The 20,918-nt window shown below is 32.8% G+C and overlaps 1 protein-coding gene across 3 annotated transcripts; it reads right to left on the bottom strand.

The window, feature by feature from the left end:
* Positions 1-277: 277 nt before the first annotated feature.
* Positions 278-11,112, bottom strand: LOC107951815 (TBC1 domain family member 17). Of its 3 annotated transcripts, XM_016886959.2 has the most exons (15): positions 10,847-11,112; positions 10,484-10,657; positions 10,053-10,104; positions 9,828-9,935; positions 8,544-8,628; positions 7,789-7,843; positions 7,175-7,561; positions 5,370-5,429; positions 4,995-5,093; positions 4,792-4,902; positions 3,781-3,852; positions 3,546-3,662; positions 2,485-2,634; positions 1,450-1,550; positions 278-727 (listed from the first exon to the last, which is right to left on the bottom strand). In XM_016886959.2, exons 1-15 carry the CDS (start codon positions 10,907-10,909, stop codon positions 400-402), a joined length of 1,962 nt encoding a protein of 653 aa, XP_016742448.1. In that variant the 5' UTR covers positions 10,910-11,112; the 3' UTR covers positions 278-399. The 3 variants fall into 3 exon arrangements, with proteins under 3 accessions (XP_016742448.1, XP_040971042.1, XP_016742449.1); XM_041115108.1 differs by lacking the exon at positions 3,781-3,852 and having other exon boundaries at positions 10,847-11,094; XM_016886960.2 differs by lacking the exons at positions 3,546-3,662; positions 3,781-3,852 and having other exon boundaries at positions 10,847-11,094.
* Positions 11,113-20,918: the final 9,806 nt, after the last annotated feature.

The raw sequence follows: 20,918 nt of genomic DNA, 5'->3' as shown, positions 1-20,918 counted from the left end.
CACTACAATTTTTTATTTTTTTAAAATTCCACCCAGATATGAAGTTAAGAAACCATGACTTCAAAAAGAATATAAAAAATAAAACACATGATGACATTTTAACCACCAATATACCAAAAATATCTCAGATACAATTAACGTACAACAAATTTTATAAACTTTCAGGTTTGATAAAAGAATAAAAATCCACCAAATAATCAGATATAAGAACAAGACAATTATTTGGAAATCTTAGAAAATAACGAAAAGGTTTACATAAAACATGTTACACTACCTCTGAACGAAAAAGAAATTATATTATGATTCATCCAATCCATTCGCATTAATGTTTTGTTAAAAAAACAGCTAAATACAAGGTCAATGAATCTGTTTCACACTAAAACATAATGGTGAATCAATTCACAGTACTTCATCATCTTGCTGACTATAGAATAAACCATTGTCAACTGGCAATGAACGTGGAGTTCCAGGTGGGATGCAAGCAGCTCCATATCCTCCCGCACATAAACATAAAGCTTCCGCATCCCTGAGGATCGCATCAAGCTCAATCTGCCCACTCAGCTCATTGATGAACTTCAAGAGGGTATCAAAGTCCATTTGCTCTCCCATTATCTTCCCTCGATAGCGCTTCAAGATAGCTACGCACACATACAGTTGGAGGTGCTCCGACAAATAATGCGTCCACAATACTTCCCACAATCGCATTGTTTGCTCGTATTCAAGTTCCCTGGATAAATTCATGTTTGACAGTAATTAATAAGTGCAAGCAAAATATGAAATTTAAGGGGGTTAAAAATCAAAGGACTTTTTTCTGCAGTATCAAGACCAAGATCAAGAAATGCCTCCTTTTTTCTCACTTTTATTTAATTCTAAGCAATCAACATAAACCACTTTCTCCCTCCTCACCAGATACCGATGGACTTAAAATAAGTAATTGCATGTTGGATTATGAGTGTGGAGCAAAAGGTGCCGTGCACACATGGAGAAAAGCGCATATACTAAAAATAATAACAGTGTTCTCAAAAATAGGGATGATTCTAGCAACAGAAAGGACAAATTTTTGTCTCCAATATGACAGGGAAATTTGTAAAATTGTTAATATTTCTCATCTACTCTCCCCATTCTCCGCTCTCCTTAAGTCCTTCCAACTTGGGTGAGAATTCAAACCAGAAGGTTTGCCAAAGAGGTACCCGTTTAACATGTTCCATCCATTTACACCTTCCTCGCAAATTATTTATCTTAGATCCTCCCACTTTTCTCTGCTCTGAACCACATTCTAGTTATCCCACAAACTACTCTACTTTACATGAGCCATTTCAACTGGTACGATAGAAAACAGGAATGTGAGAGCAGGAAATATGTGCAGCGCATTATTAAAGGAAAATGTAGCCTAAAATGAATGTTAGCAAGGAAGGAAATGTAAGGAACTCTCAAGTCCAAGAGCCTGACCTTTTAAACTGTATCAGAATCCAGCGGAAACAAAAGAAATAATTCAAGCAGTCATTCTGCTCGAAATATTTGTGCAGAGGTCTGTCCAGCAACTCCACCAGCTGAAAAAAGTAGTACAGTTCAAAATCAGAGACCAAATCTCTGTTCATGAAATATTGATTTACTTGGTTTAGCCATTTATAAATTCTTCGTCAGAAAATATAGTGTCATGATACCATTTAATCTTCTTTATGCTGTTTATGGGCAAGGGAGAAGTGGGTTAGCTGGTTATAAACTACTTTATGTTGTTTCCTTCCCAGGAACACAAATGACATCCAAAGATCTCCAAGAAGAAACATTAGTTTGATGACTTCTATTCAAGGACTGATAAAACCAAAAGTGGTCATGTTATACCAGTTTCTATATCGTAGTTGTTAACTCAAGAAAAGAATGGGAACTATGATGCTCTATTCTCATCAAAACATGTAATCTTTCACAATAAAACAAAGTTCTGAGGCCAGCTATATCATCTTGTGGAAGTCTCCCAAAAAGCCGCACCACAAACTCTGATTCAGAGTTTGAAGCTTTACAAACTCAGACTGGATCTATATCATATCAATACTACTATTGCTTTTTAACTTTACAACAATGCAAAGGCTGAAATTTCAGGGAGCCGCACAAGATGAAGAAGAACAAAAATTCTAATAATTAAAGAAGTCTCGAAAACAATTGCCAGAAATCTCTGACCAACTGACACACTTACAAAGTTAAACGGTCTTAATTATACAGAAACTTATGGTCAAGAATTCTGAACATAAACACTATTGCCCTTTTCTACAATAGAGGAGGAGAAAATTTAACCCCATGCCAAAGGGGCCAACAGGGGCAGGAGGTTGTTGGAAGTTATAAAAAGCATGAGATTACCATTAAACAGTCATATCCCAAAGTTTAGAACAAGGAAAAAGGTCTTGGTCATTTTGACAAAAACCATAACAAGTCCATCACTTAAGTATGTTTGTGTGTGTGAGTGTGCGTCTGTGAAAGAGAGAGAGAGACCTTAGATAATGCAAAAAGCTGAGAATGCATGCCATTTTGATCACGATTAAAATTGGGCCCAAGGCGTTCCATCAGAGCCACAAAACACCAAAATGATTCTGACTCATCCTCCATCACAAACAAAATTGGAGATAGCAGATCGCTCATCCCCTGTAAGAAAGGAAAAGATGAAGCACACAACCATATAGAAGAAAAGTGCCACAATGTACATAAAACTTCTGAGAAATTCATGCATTAGAAATAAAAACAAGCTATATGCCTAAACATTTACACGCCTGATCAAATTATCTACAACAAAATGTAGAAACTGGAATATGAAAATTGCACTCTTATGTGCATCTCTACGTGTGTATGTGTCTCTATTTTGCTAGAATCATGAAAAGATAAACGGAATGCATTCAAACATACAAACAGCCATCTCTTCGACATGGTAAAATTTAACAGGAGAGAAGAAAATATCAGAATAAATCATCATCAAAGGACAAAAGCCTCACAATATTTTGCAACTAAATTATGGCATGTAATAAAGAAAACAAAATTATAACATGCATGTTCAATTATGATCCACTTTAAATACAGTTTTTGGTGATAAGGACCACTGAAAGGCACTTAAAATATACTAAAATGAAAGAAACTGTTTCAAATCCATTCATTGATTAATGCTCTCAAAGCATGTGACCTGGGACATCATATCTACTGCCTGCTTAGTTGCTTATGAGATCCTTATGTCATATTTCAACAAGCCATGTCACCAGCATGCCTGCAGGTCACCCTGAGATTATATGAAATGACATAGTGAACTTTGAACTTGTATTACCACCAAGACAGTTATTTATTCCGTGCACACAAGCATTTCAATCAGACTAATTCCATTTCTACATGCATGCGCATCCAATTTAAAACACCACTTTCATCGCAATTTTTTAAACACAAGATTTTTTTCATTGAATCAAAAAAAAAAAAACATTCAGCATCAAAATTGTAACTCAGCATGACTGTAATTCTTTTCCCTGCTAGACACCCAACTGATTCTTAAAAACAAAGCTTAACGAAGTAGTTACCTGACAGTAACCAAGATCAAAGTTGTAAAAAGAGTAGGTCAAGAGAATATCATGTAAAAGATTCACATTTGGATTGTCATCCCCATCATAGAAAGAGAGCGATCTGTCTGTCCTTACCTTAAAAACAACAAACATAGTCGTTGCATTGAACTCAGGATTGTGCTTTTACACTTTTCAAAGAATAAAATAAATATATGAATCTCCAAACTGAAACATGTGATGGTTTCATGCATACCACATCTTTCTCTATAAGGCCTTTCCTCTCTCTAAATTTTGTAAATCTTTTTGCCTGTCCAGGAGAGATACTCTGTCCAAATGTTCACCAAAGAAGTACTAAGATACATGGAAAAGTTTTGCCAGCATTTGAAAATTACTCTTTAACAAAGAAAACAGCATGACAACAGACAAAACCTAAAAATAATACTACCAACTCACAAACAACTAACAGCCCCCATTTTAATCAAGCCAATACTTATTGAGATAAAGATAACTAACAAAAACAGTTAGCTCCAGATGTTAGCACCCTGTTGCAGTATTTCTTATTCTAGCATCTATTATCTGTATGCTCCATTGAGTAATCATGCAGCTACATCCAATACTCTTATACAACCCAACTAAGTATCAGTACATAACAAGACTGACAGGAGGAATTGTATTTATACTTTTCTATTAGTCCATTATTACAGAAAATGTCACAAGTTTAACAGCATTAAGCTTTCCAACCTTGAAAAACCCCAAATACATGTCATCTCTAGGGTGAATTCATTTTAGTCATTGGTTTTCTTAGAGCTCCCAACAAGCTATATAAACTGGCCCTTACAAGATAATTGAGTCTGTCTTATAGAAAAACACTTTAGCAGTCACCTCTCCATTCAGAGGCACATCTTGGAGGCATGGAAATTCTGCAACATGCCATACACCTCAAAGAAGACCAGCAATCTTAGCACACAGGCTTGTCAAAGAAACCTTAAAGTCATACACAAGTCTTTGGTTGAACGCCTAGTCTAAGAGAGATACCAGATGACCACATGTCATAGGAGACTTAGATTAAAAGAATGTATTATGTAAATAAAGAACATCCAAAAGTGTCTTTGGTTGAAAACAAAAGTTTTTCTTCTAAAACTCAAAAGTTTAAGCTTTTAATAAAGAGTATTGACCATGGTATTAATATCCAACGCCAACTTGGATTCAACGTAGGGAACGGAAAGAGGGTTGAATGACAAAGAACACAGAGAATAGTGAAAACCTGCCACTGGTTTTTTATTGTTTCATATTCTGTCTTTTTGATAGACTTTTGATACTCCCTCTCTGCATACGTTGATTCATATGAATGATATCCCAACAATATTGCCCAGACCTAAAACCAAAAGTAATAACTCTAAGATTAAGATCATTTTTAATCAAAAGAACCATTCACTCAATGATTCCTTGCCAGGTACTAATACAAACCTCTTTTCGAAATTTGTGTTCAACTCCTCCATAAAATATTCTTTTTCTTAAAGCTTTTGGATCCACCACTCGCCCTTCAAAATCCAAGAATGTGGCCCACTGAAAAATAAATAAATAAATTTAAAAAGAGCAATATACACCAATTACAAAAAAGGGAAATTTGAAGAAACATCTAGCAACTTCAAAGGTCATGCTTAAAGAAGGATTTGATATAAAAATGAAGAAATTTATTAATAATCTATTTCGTTTCATATAGTAAGAGATTGGTGATAGAGACATGCACTGGAGAGGTAGGACATAGGCAGAATGAGATGTGAAATAGATAAGCAAATTGGAAACAACACAGAATAACATAGTTTGCGTATGGTTCCTTACCTCTTCCAACCCCAGAGGTGGTTGTCGGGGTTTTCCCCAAACTAATGAGAGTTTGTCAAACTGCCAAAATAGGAAGAGAAAAATATATATTAGCTTACGATACAAAATCTGTTTCCAAAAGTGAAACAATTCAAAAATGTTATGGAATTTAAATAACATTGAACCACACCAAATACTGGGCCCTCTCCTGCCATCATTATTAAAAAATAGCACAAGTACATATTTAGCACAAGGTTGAAATCATTTTTTATCACCACAAACAAGTAATATAATAAATTACGATTCTGTACCATCCATTTCAACTACTCAAAAGAAGGTTGCATACATACAAATAGACACAAGCAAAATGATTTATTTTCAGTTTTTAGTAGTCTAATTTGATAAAGTACAACCACTTCTTAATAGTCATAGATGTAACAAATTAATGTTCCAAATTTTCTTTGCAGCCCTGTAAAACTTGTAAGAATGTCCAGCTTCCTCCAAACTAGGTTAAAGAAAAGACCCCTACAAATATAAATACAATCAAAATAGCCATGTTGCAGATTTCTCCAACACAGAACCAAAAGATCCATCTCTGGTTCTATCAGTATCCTAATTTATGATTACTTCACCACAACTTTCACAATTGCTCAATCCTACAGGAAGAGAAAAGACCCCAGAACAAGCGCCAAACTCCAATCACATCAACAGAAAAGAAGGAAAGTTGGTTACCAGACACACTCAATCTCAAAGAGCAGAGACTACAGACTACAAAGAAGTTGTATATCTATCTGCTAGATGCAGTCAGAGAAACTAATCTTCTCAACAGGTGGGAGAGTAGCAACAAGTGTTTTGTAAGGCTAAATTGAGGACCAAACATTAATTGATCCATCATCCATCAAACAAAAACTATATAAGGAACGTCAACGTTGCAACATAGTTCTCCTTTTTTATGCTTCACAAACCAATCTTCCCTGTCCATCTAGCCCCACTTGGATTTCCAACTTCATGCATCATTCACTTAAGCTATGCAATCTCATTCAGCAATCATATGCCAAAAGACATATTGGAATATGAAGCAGGTTCTATAAGCCATTTTCATTCACAAGTATCTATATCTAACTCAAGACTGAAGTTGGAAAGGGTAGAAATGTTACCCAACAACTTAAAACGAACTAAGGCTCCTTTCTGTACATTCTTAACCTGATTAGCTCAAAGGCCTCCACATTGATAGCAGTTTTTTCAAAATGATTGTGTTTCCTAAATGGGACTTTCTGTTCAACAAGGATAAGGTTGGTATCAGGCTGCCCTGGTACAGAAGTTGAAAAGTTCCCAGCTAAAATAAAGCAAGCAGCATGAATTAAATAAAGAACTCTGGACCATGCTTAGATTAACAACAATACTTAATTCTCCGAGTAATGTGAAAATATAGAAAGATTCAGACATCATGATGACTTTCCAAGAACAATACCAGATTCAAGCTATTCATCATTTACATCATCAAATGGAACAGTCAAGGTATCTTATTTAGTTTTATATGTAGCACTATCATAAACACCAAGTCGTAAGCAGATCAGTTTTATCATTTTAAAATTTTAAAGGATTTCCATCCTATATCTTAAATATAGGCTTTCTCTGATCTACCATGTCAGCCTTGATCCCCTAAAATTGATAATGACTATATTGAGTTCCGATTGATCCATGAAAATCAAGAGCTTCTGTAGAAATATATGCACTTTCATTTTTATACCTTCAAATAAGTAAGTGCAAGTATTGAAGTGTGTAAGAGCAAGTGAAAATAATTGACGAAGGGAACAAACTGCTACCTCAAGAGGATCTGGATCAACAGGGCTTTGAACAGGAACATCCTCTTTATACTCAGATGATTTGTGACTGTAATCAAGGGCAGACTGGTTAGAGTTTCTCCTCTCTAAAGGGCCAAAACCATTGCTATGAGTCTCACGGAAAAGCTGTGAAGTTGTTTCGCGGGCAAACTTTGTTACAAGAGAAAATTTCTCCAAAACTTGAATGGAAATATCTCGAGCAGGATCATGACCTTTCTGCCTCTGCGTTCCATTATATTGAGGAATACTAGCCCTTACATCGGTCCTCTCTTCATTTTGTTGTGAAGAAGACTCCCCAACTGAAACAGGTGTTGATGGCACACTAGCAATGGAAACTGCCCTAGGTAGTTCCAACGAAGACAAAGTTCGCTGCAACAAGCATTATAATATTCAGAACAAATTATCAGTATACAACACAATTTACACTATCCCCTATAGAAGTAAATTATTCCGCAATTTAAGTGTTCCTTATTTCCCATGTTGGATATATGTTATTGGAAGCATTGCTGCTGAAGAGAATTTTGATTAAAAATACCTGTGGTAAAATAAATTCTGGGATAAAAACAAACCAAACAGGTAATTAGCATTATACAAACCTGCAGAGGATTTTGAAAGTCATTAACAAGAAATACATTAGCATCTTCAGCTGACCTGAAAATAAGATGCAAAATAAGGACATCTACAAATTGTGAGCTAAAGACATACATAACACAAAAAATATAGAACAAACACACATAATTGCAGTGTGATACTGATTGTTTCTGGAGAAACTTCCTAATTAAGAAGATCTGGAAGCGAAAGAACCAATACGTTATTATATGCTAAGTATCAATAAATATAGTAAATCATTAATTATGGCACATTCAACAAAAGAAAAAATCCTTGTGGTAGCAAATTCTCTTAAAGAAAAACCTGTACCATAAACAAATAAGACATAAGACATTCTTTACCCAAATCAAGGAAAAATCATACATTAGAGATTCCAACAATCTACCAAAGCTCCTGAATTTCAGAATAAATGTGATCACAGAAAATAAAGCTCATAATACTAACAAAAAAACCAAATTATAAATGAATAAATTAACAAAACTCCACAATCTCCCAAAAAGATTAATACCATTGATTATGCAAGAACAAAATGAAAATGCTTTTCTTACAAATTTTTTCCTTCAAAAGTCTTTATCTATTTCCTATTTGTTCCAATAAACATATGATAGACAAGACCTGGTTAATTCAAGATTTAGTCTTGGTCAAAATGCTATAGCAAGTACATTCAAACTCTTGAAGATGAATTCAAATCAGTTATCACACAAATACCATTGAACTGGAACTTAAAATGCACAAAACCAACCTCACGAGTAAAACATGTTGCTTTACTGTAGCAAGGAACTCTCGAACTCCTCCATTATAGAAGTAAAGTGGAGGAAATGCAAGTCCTGCAAAACAAAGTTTTTCATTAATTTAAATACAAGGATAGTCACAGAGTAGAAATAGAAATCTTCATTAAAACAAAATTGAAATAAATCCAAGAGATTAGACCATTTACATCATCTTTTAACAACTATCACAAGGAATTTCAAAGACTTGCAAGCAGAAAAAATCAACTATTAATTAGTAATCTGACACCATTCCAGCTAGTCAATAAGTGGTTCTTCAAGACAAACCATAAACTTGTAAACGAACAAACAAGATGCAGGAAGTAGCACAAAGATGGAACAGTCGAACTGAGAGGTTTATATGCCTAGTAGTCTTTTCAACTGCCAGTTAAAGTAACCATGCAAATCAGCATGCTTAGGAAAAAGCTTTTTTAAAATTCAAGGGAAAGAAATGGCTGTCAATACCTAGTAAAGGCTTTAAAGCAACAATTTCCATACATGAATCATCTTACAGAAATTTAGATGATACCAGGTTTCTCTAAGCTTCAGCTCTGTAAGATGTTGAATATCTATTATATAATGCTTCAGAGTCAAGTTTAACTGGTTTCATTACATAATTAATGATTCGAGGTTATGGAATCTATAATCTCCTTTTGGTTAATTTAATTGAGTTATAAAGTTGTCTGATGATTTAACCTCTTAACTTTCTACTGTTCATCTCAGGCAGCCAACTCTAGGAGGGAAATCAAACAAGAAAGAGATGGAAAACATAAATTGATTAACACCAAATCTCCAAAGACTTTGCTCATTATCAATTTTAAAAAACACAATAAAAAGGAAAATTAAGAGATTATCAGCTTCTATGATCAGTGGTTTTATACACAAGTTTCCAAAACCAAAGTTACCACAAGTGTGGTAGGGAAACCTACCATCTTCCTTTGAGAGCGTTCTAAGCATATATTGACACACAATTGATATCACACCACCTTTATTACCGTCTCTATGTTTGCACAGAATTAAGTATGAATTAAACGATATATGCCAATAAAGAAATAGCCCATGTCCATGGAGCCAAATTTTAATTTAGTAACTCTAAGAGATTTTGATAAAACATATCTCCACTAACTTTGGCCTTAAATATATGAAATAGTTTTCATTTTTAATACTTATTTTCTTATTTTTGTCCCTCACAGGAGGGTGAAAATTCGCTTGAAGACAACCAAAAATCGTAAAAGCAGTACAGTCTAAAATTTCCTTACCAAATGACAGAACAACAATAATGTACTGCCACCCAAGAGCTGGAGTGTGTCTCCGGATGGATCTCACATCAGCAAATGGCACTGCCCTAATGGTATAAAGATTCCTATCTGCATAATAAAAGCATGCATGCAAGAAAAGTTTCAGCAAATCATATAATCTATACATGCCTTATGAATTGATAAGTACATAAAATACATTCAAATCACAAGTCTGAAGCTGAAAACCTTTCTCAGATAGTCTTGCATTTGTACTTTGTCCTTTGTATGGAATCCATGTCTACAATCAAATACAATAAAAGAACATTTATTTCATGCGTAGATAACACAAACAAAAATTATATTTGCCACAATACTTTTGTACATCCTATTTGCCTCCCTTGACTTTTATCGTGTCCATGAACTAACTAGCACAAATTAGGTAATAAAGGATCGTATGAAACACTTCATAATATATGCTTTCCACTCAAACCATGTCACATAATCAGTTTTTTTTTTTTTGGGGGGGGGGAGTCAACCATCAAATAGTTAAATGGTAAATAATTATTTCAGCAATTCATTAATGATTACATAAATAGTCGACTTTTTTCTTTAATTCTGATAACCAGGTAAGGCTAACAGCAACTATACATATAAGTAAACAAAGTGCAACTAATTACCATGAAGAGAGAAGAGCCTTGCTTAATTAACTTCAATCTTCCACTAATCCGTTCAGAGGCAAACTGAGTAGGATGAATTGTAACATTATCCTTCAAATAAACAATCTGGGCTCCCTCGGGTTCACTTGACGAGCTTTTTTTCCCACTGTCGCACCGCATTATACTCGCTGATCCCTAAAAAGATAAAGAATATAAAAGAAGAAAGAGGGAATTAAATTCAAGGAATCTGATAAAAATAACAAATAATTAGGAGAGGGAATCGAGCAGAAAGAATGATTAAAATCAATTCAATTAAAGAAAACTTAAGGGAAGAAAAGGGAAAAAAAGAAAAAACATAGAATGCGATATTCATTTTTTGCTTACTTGTTGTTGAGACGCTGCGTAATCGGCGTCGTCTGATAAATCGTGAAGCTCTGCTTCTTGCATCGTTTAGGGATTTTCTTTTTCGATTTAATAGTGATTTTTAGAGAGAACGCTGAGTATTGGTTTTATTAGTTTCTTTCTCTTAGTTTACCTTCGAGACGAAGAAAAGGGAAAGGAGACGAGAGTGGGAAAGAGTAGGAAGAAACTAGAAAAAAGGAAGTCGTGGTGGGACCCGTGTGAACCTGATTTCTGTACCCGATCCTCTGTGGATAGTTTTGACATCATTTTTGAATTTTCTTTTTAGAACTTTGAATTCCCCCAATACCTTAAATCAATATCCATTGAAGTTTTAAATCCACACATAAATACTCTTATTATTTACCTTTTTCTTACGCATAGATTTACATTCTTATCTCAATTGGTATTTAAAAATCCAAATTGATTTAAGGTCAAATATACCTTTAACTTTTACATTTCCAATTGCCTAAATTTTACTTATATGTTGATTTTAGTGATTTTTAAGGAAATCGGTAATTTTTTGAAATAGAAATAAAAAATGCGTCTAGGAAGACGTATTTTATACTGAGGTTGTTGAAATTGTGCTTTGCTAGACGTGTTTTTTTATTTCTCTCTCCTAAATTGTGTGTGTTGGAAAGTTGGGGGTGAGATTTATTTGTGTTCGTATTTGAAGTAGACATTATGATATTTTTAAGGTATATTTGAGTTCACCATGATGCGATAGAGATCAAAGACCCACACATTTTATCTGTCGTGTCGGGATGGAACCATTGCCTTAGAAGCCCATCACATTGCAAATCAAGCTCCGAGTTCACGGTGTTTATAGGGTCACACGTTGAAATATAATTAGGGCTTCTAGTTGACGGTGGTTATGCGGTCACGGATTGGAGTATAACTCGGGAGCCCATTTGACATTGGTTATGCAATCACATGTTGGAGTATAACTCGAGAGCCCAGTTGACAGTAGTTATGTGGTCACATGTTCAACTTTCATAATACCGGAAGAGAATGCTTTATAAACCACATACATAAAGTTGAGACCATAATAATAGGGAAAAATTATAGGGTTTTCCAGTCTAATCAATTTAATATTTTTTTTATCTCCACTAAAAGCAGTATCCTTAACCTCCCTATTGTCTGAAACCTACAACAAAGTTGGATACAATAGGACTCTTAGGGGGCGAGCGATGGTGGCGATGGAAAGAAGCTAAAGCTTGAGTTGATGAGGCAACAGTTGTAGTTATTAATAAGTTATTTAATCACAACAATCATTGTCGACCCGAAAGGACCTTCAGCTTTTCTCATCTGTCACAATCGCTCCACCTTGAGAGTCCTTTTGCATCCAACTCGATTACCGGTTTTGGATAAGAGAGAGGTTGACAATACTGTCTTTGATGGAGATGGAGAAAAAGAATAAGTTAATCATACTGAAAAGCCCCTTAGTTTTCCCTATGATTATGATCTTAAACTTATGTGCCAGGATTATAAAGCAGCCTTTTCAAGTATCACGAAACTCAAACCGTGACCGTATAGCCACCCTTAATTGGATCCTGAGTTATACTTCAACCCGTGACCGCATGACCACTATCAACTAGGAGCCTTAATTATACTTCAACTCGTGACCGTATAACCACCATGAATTTGGAGCCTGAGTTGCAATGTGATAGGCTTCTTAGGCGATGGTTCCATCTTGACACAGAAAATGAAATGTGTGGGTCTCCGAGTGCCACTGCATCATCGTGAACTCAAGCAAACCTTAAAACTATCACACTGTCTCCCTCAAACACAAACACAATTTAATCATTCCATCCAAAAATTTCAACACTAAAAAAAACAATTTATGAGAGAATTTTTCATTTTGTAATAAGAAAAAAGTTTTTGGCCGAGAGAATTGATGGAATTGGGGGAGCAAAACCCCCTCTATATAGGCAACTAGAGAGGAGCGAACTGAAAAAAAAAACAATGTTGGCCCGAGATGTCTGAAAATTATCCCGGGATTTGCAAAATGTCTGAAATTTATCCTGGATTCTGAATTTTTTTCACAAGTTAAGGATAGGGTTGAAAATGGGAAGGAAGAAAATGCACCTTATAAGATGCGTTTTCAGCTGAGGTGGCTATGATAATTTTCAAACATCTCATGAATCCTGAGATATTTTGAAACATCCCAGGCCCAAAAACTTTTTAAAACGCTTCTAGGAAGACGCAGTTTTTAAAAACTACTCAGACTTGTTATGTCCAATCTTTTCCAACATTTTGAAGTTATATTTGATATTCGGGGGTAGTCTTTGTTATAAAATGAGTCACCGTTCTGTTGGAGAATTTCCATGCTAAAATTCCATATAGAGATTTATATAATGAAAAGATTGTTTATATTAAAGACTTGAATTTCAAAAATTGACTCAACAAACTAAATTAGTTGAAGTAAATTTGATTGTTATTGTTATTCAATAATTCGTACTCTTTTTTTCTATATAATATTTTCGTTTTAAACATATGAAATAGATGATTTGATGGAAGATGGATCAACGAGTTAAAGTCGTTATTAGAAGCAGACTGTAGCAATCGAGTTCCACGTCAAATTATCAAAAGTCATTCACCATGTTTCTGTTTCTTTAATTTTGGATCCTAAAAGAATCATCGAGGCCTTTTGAGGGACTGTATGTAACACTTCTAACCCGTATCCGTTGTCGGAATAAGGTTATGAGGTATTACTTGACTGAACAAAACTTCTATAAGGTCAAAGATACTTACCAGACGTAAATAATCAACAATGCAAACATTCCATAAGAGCTCTTATAAATTTCCAAAATGACTCACTATCAAAACATAACCGAATATCTAATAACAAATTAACTACTGTCAAGTTATAACTAAAACATTTCACCACATTAGTTCAATTATAAGGCTTCTCTAAACAAAATGAGCAAGCCATCTTCGCATGGCTATAATGTATACAAAGTCGAAATATCATTCTACCTATAGTCTATCCTATACATGCCTTAAACCATGATGATATACAATCTTCTCAACTCACATAATGACTCGATAGTGTGATGATATCTCCGACCCTTCCAACTCGAGCTAAAGTATAAACCTATAAGAAATGGAAAAGAGAACATGGAGTAAGCTTCAATGCTTCGTAAGTTTTAAGCAATGCAAACAATTAATTTATTTATAGATCGATTATTTCAAATTTTCAAGAAATCATTCCTAGATAATTGCCATTTTGGCCAAGTATCCATGAACATAATACATATTTAGCAAATTCACCTCACTTGAATCTGAACTCAATTTAAACCAAATATTGAAATCACAAATAAGATCATAAGAACTCGAAAAGCATGTCATTAACAAGTTTTAACCATTTTTGCAACAAAATCACAAATTCGCTACAAGCTGTCTTCCTAAGCAACAGTCACTAAATTATTTATAACTGGAGATAAGAAACTCCAAATCAAGTGCCGTTAATTTTCCCTGAAAATAGACTCATATATCTTCCATCCATAAAATTTTAAGAATTTTTAGTTTGACCAATCAATACCAGATTTTTATTGAAGTTTCCCCTGTTTCACTGTTTGACTATTCTGACCACTCTTCACTACGAATCAAATTTCTCATTATACAGAATTTGAAATATGTTATCGTTTATTTCATTTGAAACTAAACTCATTTAGGAGTCTAAGAATATAAATTTTATCTTATAACCATTTTTGTACCATTTATAATGATTTTCTGAAAACAGAATTGGGGACCTCGAAGTCATTTTGACTCTATTCCACGCCACTTCAAATATCTCATTATTGGAAATTCTTTTGCTCACACGGTTTCTTTTATACGAAACTAGACTCATTAAGATTTCATGACATAATTTGTTCAGCTTCTAACTCAACTCCCACAATTTATGGTGATTTTTCGAATTCACATTACTGCTGCTGTCCCAAGCGGATTTATTACCCATTCTTGCATTCATATTATTTAGCATGTATATCACCGAATCAATCTCATATAACCTTTCACCATAACCGAATACACACATACACATATGAGATTTTTACATATACTTCTCATTTCGCATTCATGATTCAATTCCGATCAATCTAACATATAAAAGTATATAATACATACCTGACCAACTTAATGTATTGAACACATTCAATGGTAGTTTACTACGAACATTCGAAATCAAAATCTTACTCCAATCATCTGCATTAAGTCTGCTAGGTTTAAAACCCAAATTCAATCACCACCACAAAGCATGCGGGACTTTAAGCCCGGATATAATACCAGCACAAAGCCTTCGGGACTTAGCCCAGATATAACACCAGCATGAATGCATTCGGGACTTAGCCCGGATATAACACCAGCACAAATGCCTTCGGGACTTAGCCCGGATATAACACCAGTACAAACGCCTTCGGGAATTAGCCCGGATATATATTTCACACAAGGCCTGCAGGTCTTAGCCCGGTTAAAATCCTCAATTATCGTTCACATATATATGTATCATAATACATTAGCATTTCATTTACCTTGCTAGAACACAAGCACAACATGCTTATCAATAATTTCACTTTCGGCTCAATAGCCACATACAAAGAACCCGATTTCGTTTCACTATCCAACATGATTTCTATAACCATTCGGATACAAGTCATATGTACAAATTACTTATCTCACTACTTAATTCAAGTAGAAACATTAGGTCACAATTTATATATTATCCTTATATATCATGATTTTATCAAATCATAAGCTAAGTTCCATTACTCAAAGACTTACCTCGGATATATTTGAACGGTTATGGATAGACTACTCGATTGCTTTCTCTTTTCCCTTATCTGATTTTGACCCTTTTTGCTTTTGAGCTTGATTTAAAACAAATAGATTTATTCAATTACTTATCAATTAAGCAATTTAATTTAATACATGTATATCACATATTTTAAGGTACAAATGACCTTACTAACTAGCTATTTAAACATCATACATGTGCCCTACTCATACACAATCGAACATATTACTAGGTTATAATCAACAACTACATTTATCCCCATATAATAGATGAAAACTATCAAGGAACATTTTATTAACTTATTACCTTGCATATTCGAATTTCATAAGCTAATTTACTAAATCAATGAATAATAAATTTTAACTTAACAATTCCATAACCACACATGATTATCATATCTACCTATTTGGCTGAATACTTATAAGATTAGCATTTTGCAAGTTTTCAAACCACTTCCAAAGCCAAATATCATTATAAATATACTTTCACACATCTATACAAGCTTACAAAACCACATTTAACTTCATATACCATCATCACTTATTTAGCCGAATATGCAAGATCAAACATATCTTTACAAATATATATTTATATCTATATAAATACCTATGTGGTCGAAATTACAAGTTCAATTGGAACACTCCATAAATACTAACCTATATAACCGGATATACCAAATTCATTATATCATTACATATGGCCGAATATTACTAAACTCAAGCCACCATATTTTTATCCCTTAAGTGACACCCAAAAATCACATTCGGCACTTCTCATCCACAATTTTCCAAATCTTCAAATTCACTTACAATCTCATTTATATAACATATGAAGCATTTAACAATTTTTTTTTCAAGAATATAGCATGACCGATTACCTATATTTTTTTTCTCCCTAAATCCACATTCGGCATATTTAACAAACCAAGTACTAACCTCAACCTTTAAGTTAAAATAACAAGTAACTTAACACATCCAACATAATATTCCTATCTAATGACATCAAAGCTTCAACTAAAATTTCAAGCTTCTAGCCGAATTTCAAACCTCCAAATAGACTAAATTTAATCCATGGAATAGGTAGAATTCAACTAATCATCTCAATTATGCATAAATTTTCAAGAATGGCATAATACTTACCTCATTCAAACCATCATCTAAGCTGAACAATCAAATAAAAATCCTTTCTTCTTCCTTGCTTCAAGCTACGGCAATGGAGGGCAAAATGAACCTACTTTGGTTTCTCCTCCCACTAACCCCATGATATTATTCTTTATTCATTATTTCATTTTGTGAATTAAATTGTTATTATAAAAATTACATAATATATATATTAATCATATCATGGCCGGCCACTAACCAAAAAAAATGAGTAATTGACATGCAAGTCCACCTTTTTGACATTATGCATTAATAGATCACTTTAAAATTTACCTATTACTTTTGACAAATATCTCACATAAGTCCCTTATTAAAATTTCACATACAAATGACAAAATCAAAGCATGAGACTTTCACAAATGCATTTACACATATAATTAGCATAGAATATAACGGTTAATTATTTTTATAACTCGGTTTTGTGGTCCTGAAACCACTTTCCGACTAGGGTCAAATTAGGGCTGTCACACCGTATGTATAGATAGTAATTTAACACTTTGTTACAGATAATGCATAGTAATATTCAAATAAGAATGATGTCTATTTTACTATTTCTTTGCATTTTTATTTCTCAAATGGAACTAAAAAAAACCCAAAGCTGCTAATGGGGTTAATGCCATTCAGCATCAATTTACTTGAATAAATACTTTAAATAAATAACTAAGAATATATTGAGAGAGCAAAGATCAAACCCCAAAAAGATAAGAAAACTAGTAAAATTTCTATCAATATATATGTTTACATAAACCTTTTCTTTCACCATGTTGTTAGAACGAGATTGTAGGACCAAATTTCTGCCCGGGCCCAATCAAACCAGCCCAAATTAAACACCCCACTAAACCGAACACTAACTCCATCACCTTACTAAACCATCCACTACCTCCATCACCCCCACACCCTACTAAACCGTCCACTACCTCTATCACCCCCACTACCTCCATCACCCTACTTGTTATAAGTTGTAAAATTTGGCTATAAAAGCCAAGGAAAAACTATTGTATGAGGGGGGATTTTGGAGAGGATTTTTAGAGGATTTTTGGAGGAATTTTTTAGAGAACACACATACGAAATCAAAGAGAATACAAATCAAAATTTTAAGGTAACTTTTTATATTATTCAATTTTGTTTACTTTGGCGTTTACATTTTTTCTTTACACAAACGAAAGAAGGGAAAAGAGAGGGAGTTTACCTTTGATTTTATTTCCTGTCTGATTTGGCCCCAAAGTTTTCATTTTTAATTCAATTTAACCCTTTTTTATTTTTGTTATTTTACTGTTAAATTAATTAATTTGAGCTTTATTCTCATTATTTCTATATTTGTTTTTTTTATTTTCTATTAATTTAATTAATTTGAGTTATGTTTCATATTATTATATTATTTATTTATTATTATATATTTATTATGTAAATATATATATATTTTTAAGCGAAGTTAATTATTTTAAATATAAATTTCTATTATACATAGACTTATTATATTATTTTTTATACCATTGTTTATTATCGGTTACCATTTTTATATCAAATTATTATTATTTACTATTTCTCACTATTACTAATTTAACATTGTTATTCCAATTTTATTTTTTTTTACTATTATCCCCCATATTTAATGTTGTCGTCAACATATTTTTTGTTATTATCATTATGTTTTTAATATTATTATTAATACTATTAGCACAATGTTTATTACATTATTGTATTTACTATTATTGTTGTTTTATTAATTATTTCTATTAATTACTATTATTATTATTATTTATTATTTATATATGGTTGGCATTATTCTCATATTATTATTTTCATGTTGTCTATTATCATCATTTTTAAAAAAATTTATGTCCTTAATTCATTTATCCATTGATCTTCTGTCAAAATTTTTCAAAATAAAGATAATGTTCGGTATTTAAAGAATTCGAAGAATCGTTCCTTAACGTACTGGGTTTCGCTTTCTTTGTTTGTCTTGAATATTCGAATATCCTTTTACCAGTTCACTCTCAAAAAATTTTCAAAATAAGGGCAATGTTCGGTATTTAAAGAATTCGAAGAATCGTGCCCTAACGTACTGGGTTTCGCTTTCTTTGTTTGTCTTGAATATTCGAATATCCTCTTAAGGCTAAAGCGCACGTTTTAAAGGTAAGCTCACAATTGAGGGTCAAAAATGTTGTGTCCTAACGTACTGGATGTAATGTTTTACCTTGAGGTGAGATGGTCTTTAATACACATTTGACTTACCTAAATGTTTTAAAAGCCAATAAAAGGAGGATCGCGTTTTAAACTCTGTCCAAATCTTTAATTTTTGACGTTAAGACACTAAATAATCAATCAAGTACCAATTTTGGGCATGTCGAGGGTGCTAATCCTTCCTCGTACGTAACTGACTCCCGAACCGGTTTTCTATTTTCGCAGACCAAAATCGTTGTTTTGAAAAATTTATTTATTTATTAAAAACGACTGTGTTTTGAGGTGATCCAATCACACCCTATTAAAAACGATTGGTGGCGACTCCCAACTTTTTGTTTTCAAAAGTTGATTTCCTGTTTTTAAAAAAATGGTTTCAACAGAGATAATTTAACTTTTATTCTATTATTTTAGTTCTTGATTATTTTACATTTATGTCACAGAAATCACTGCTTCATTCCATGATAGTGCTTATTTTATTTGTTTTTCTATTGTCATCCATTCTAATTATAAATTCAAGAGAAAGGATGGTAAAAAATAGGGATGTTACTCTTTTTAATTATTTAATAGTATTTTAATAATATTTTTCTTGTCATTATTATATAATTTTAGTAATATTTTTAACCCGAACTCTAAACATTGAACCCAAACATTGAAACTTGAACTCTAAATCTTAAACTTAAAATTTTAAACTTTCAACTTGAACTCGACCCCTGAATCTTAAACCTTGAATCCTTAATCAAAAGGCCAAGTTCAATATTAGAGTTCAAAGTTTAGGGTTTAGGACCCAAAGTTTGGGTTTGAGTTCAAGGTTCCGAGTTTGGTTTAAAAAAATTATCAAAATGATGTATTAATGACATGCTGAAATGTCATTAAATAATTGAAAAGGAATATATGAAGACGTGGCGTCCCTATCTTATATAATTGATACATAATTTTGGTAATTTTGTAATCTAAACCTTGAACTCAAAACTTGAATCTTAACCTTGAACCTTGAATTTTAACCCTAAACTCTAAACTCCAAACATTAAACTTTAAACTCAAAACCCTAAATATTGAATTAAAAGGCCAAGTTTAGGGTTCAGAATTCAAAATTTATAGTTTGGGTTTGAGTTCAAGTTAAAAAAATTACTAAAAATGCTAAAAGATAAAACATTAAAAAATTAAAATATTATCCTAAACATAAATTAAAAGTAAAATTTCATTTACAAAGAAATCCCAAAATAAAGTTCTCAAAATTATATCATGGTCCTTCAACTGATTTTTTGATCCAAAACTTTTACGTCAGCCCAATTTCTAACAGTTTTTACTTTTTTGACTTTCTTTTACAACTAATTAAAAATTAAATAATAAACTTAAAATTAATGACATTTTATTTAAGAATTTATCAAAATTAAACGCAATAAGCAGGTAAAATTTTTTAATTATTTGTAATAATAAAAAGCTGGCCAGAGGAGCGTGAATATTTAAATATTAATATTTGGTCTTTGGAGGTTGCTGAAAAAAATGGAGAAATTGATTAATAATCCAATTTTATTTTTATTTTGTTTTTAAGTTGATAATTAATTAAAAATTAAACCAATTTTCATAAACTTTAAAATTCGGATCAGTCAAGGTCTAATTACGGTCCAAGAAGGCCCAAATCAAGTTAGGTGCAATGGTTGATGCTGAAATCAAAACCAGTACAGGCGTCAAAATGTGAGGTCCAGTTTACAATTCTAGTGCTAAAACCGAATTCAAGGCCCAAGGATACGAGCCCTTCTCAGTTTATGTTTTTTTGAACTCTATATGTGCCCAGTGATAGGCTCAAAATGTATTTAATGCAATTAGTACGAATTATTTACTACATTTATTGTTTTCTATATTTATATTTATAATTTCAACGAAGAAGAAGAAGAAGTGAAGAATCGAAATTCACAAG

The sequence above is a fragment of the Gossypium hirsutum genome, chromosome A06 (genome assembly GCF_007990345.1).
Source record: "Gossypium hirsutum isolate 1008001.06 chromosome A06, Gossypium_hirsutum_v2.1, whole genome shotgun sequence".
Classification (NCBI taxonomy): Eukaryota; Viridiplantae; Streptophyta; class Magnoliopsida; order Malvales; family Malvaceae; genus Gossypium; species Gossypium hirsutum.
This window is presented reverse-complemented; position numbering and strand designations above follow the sequence as displayed.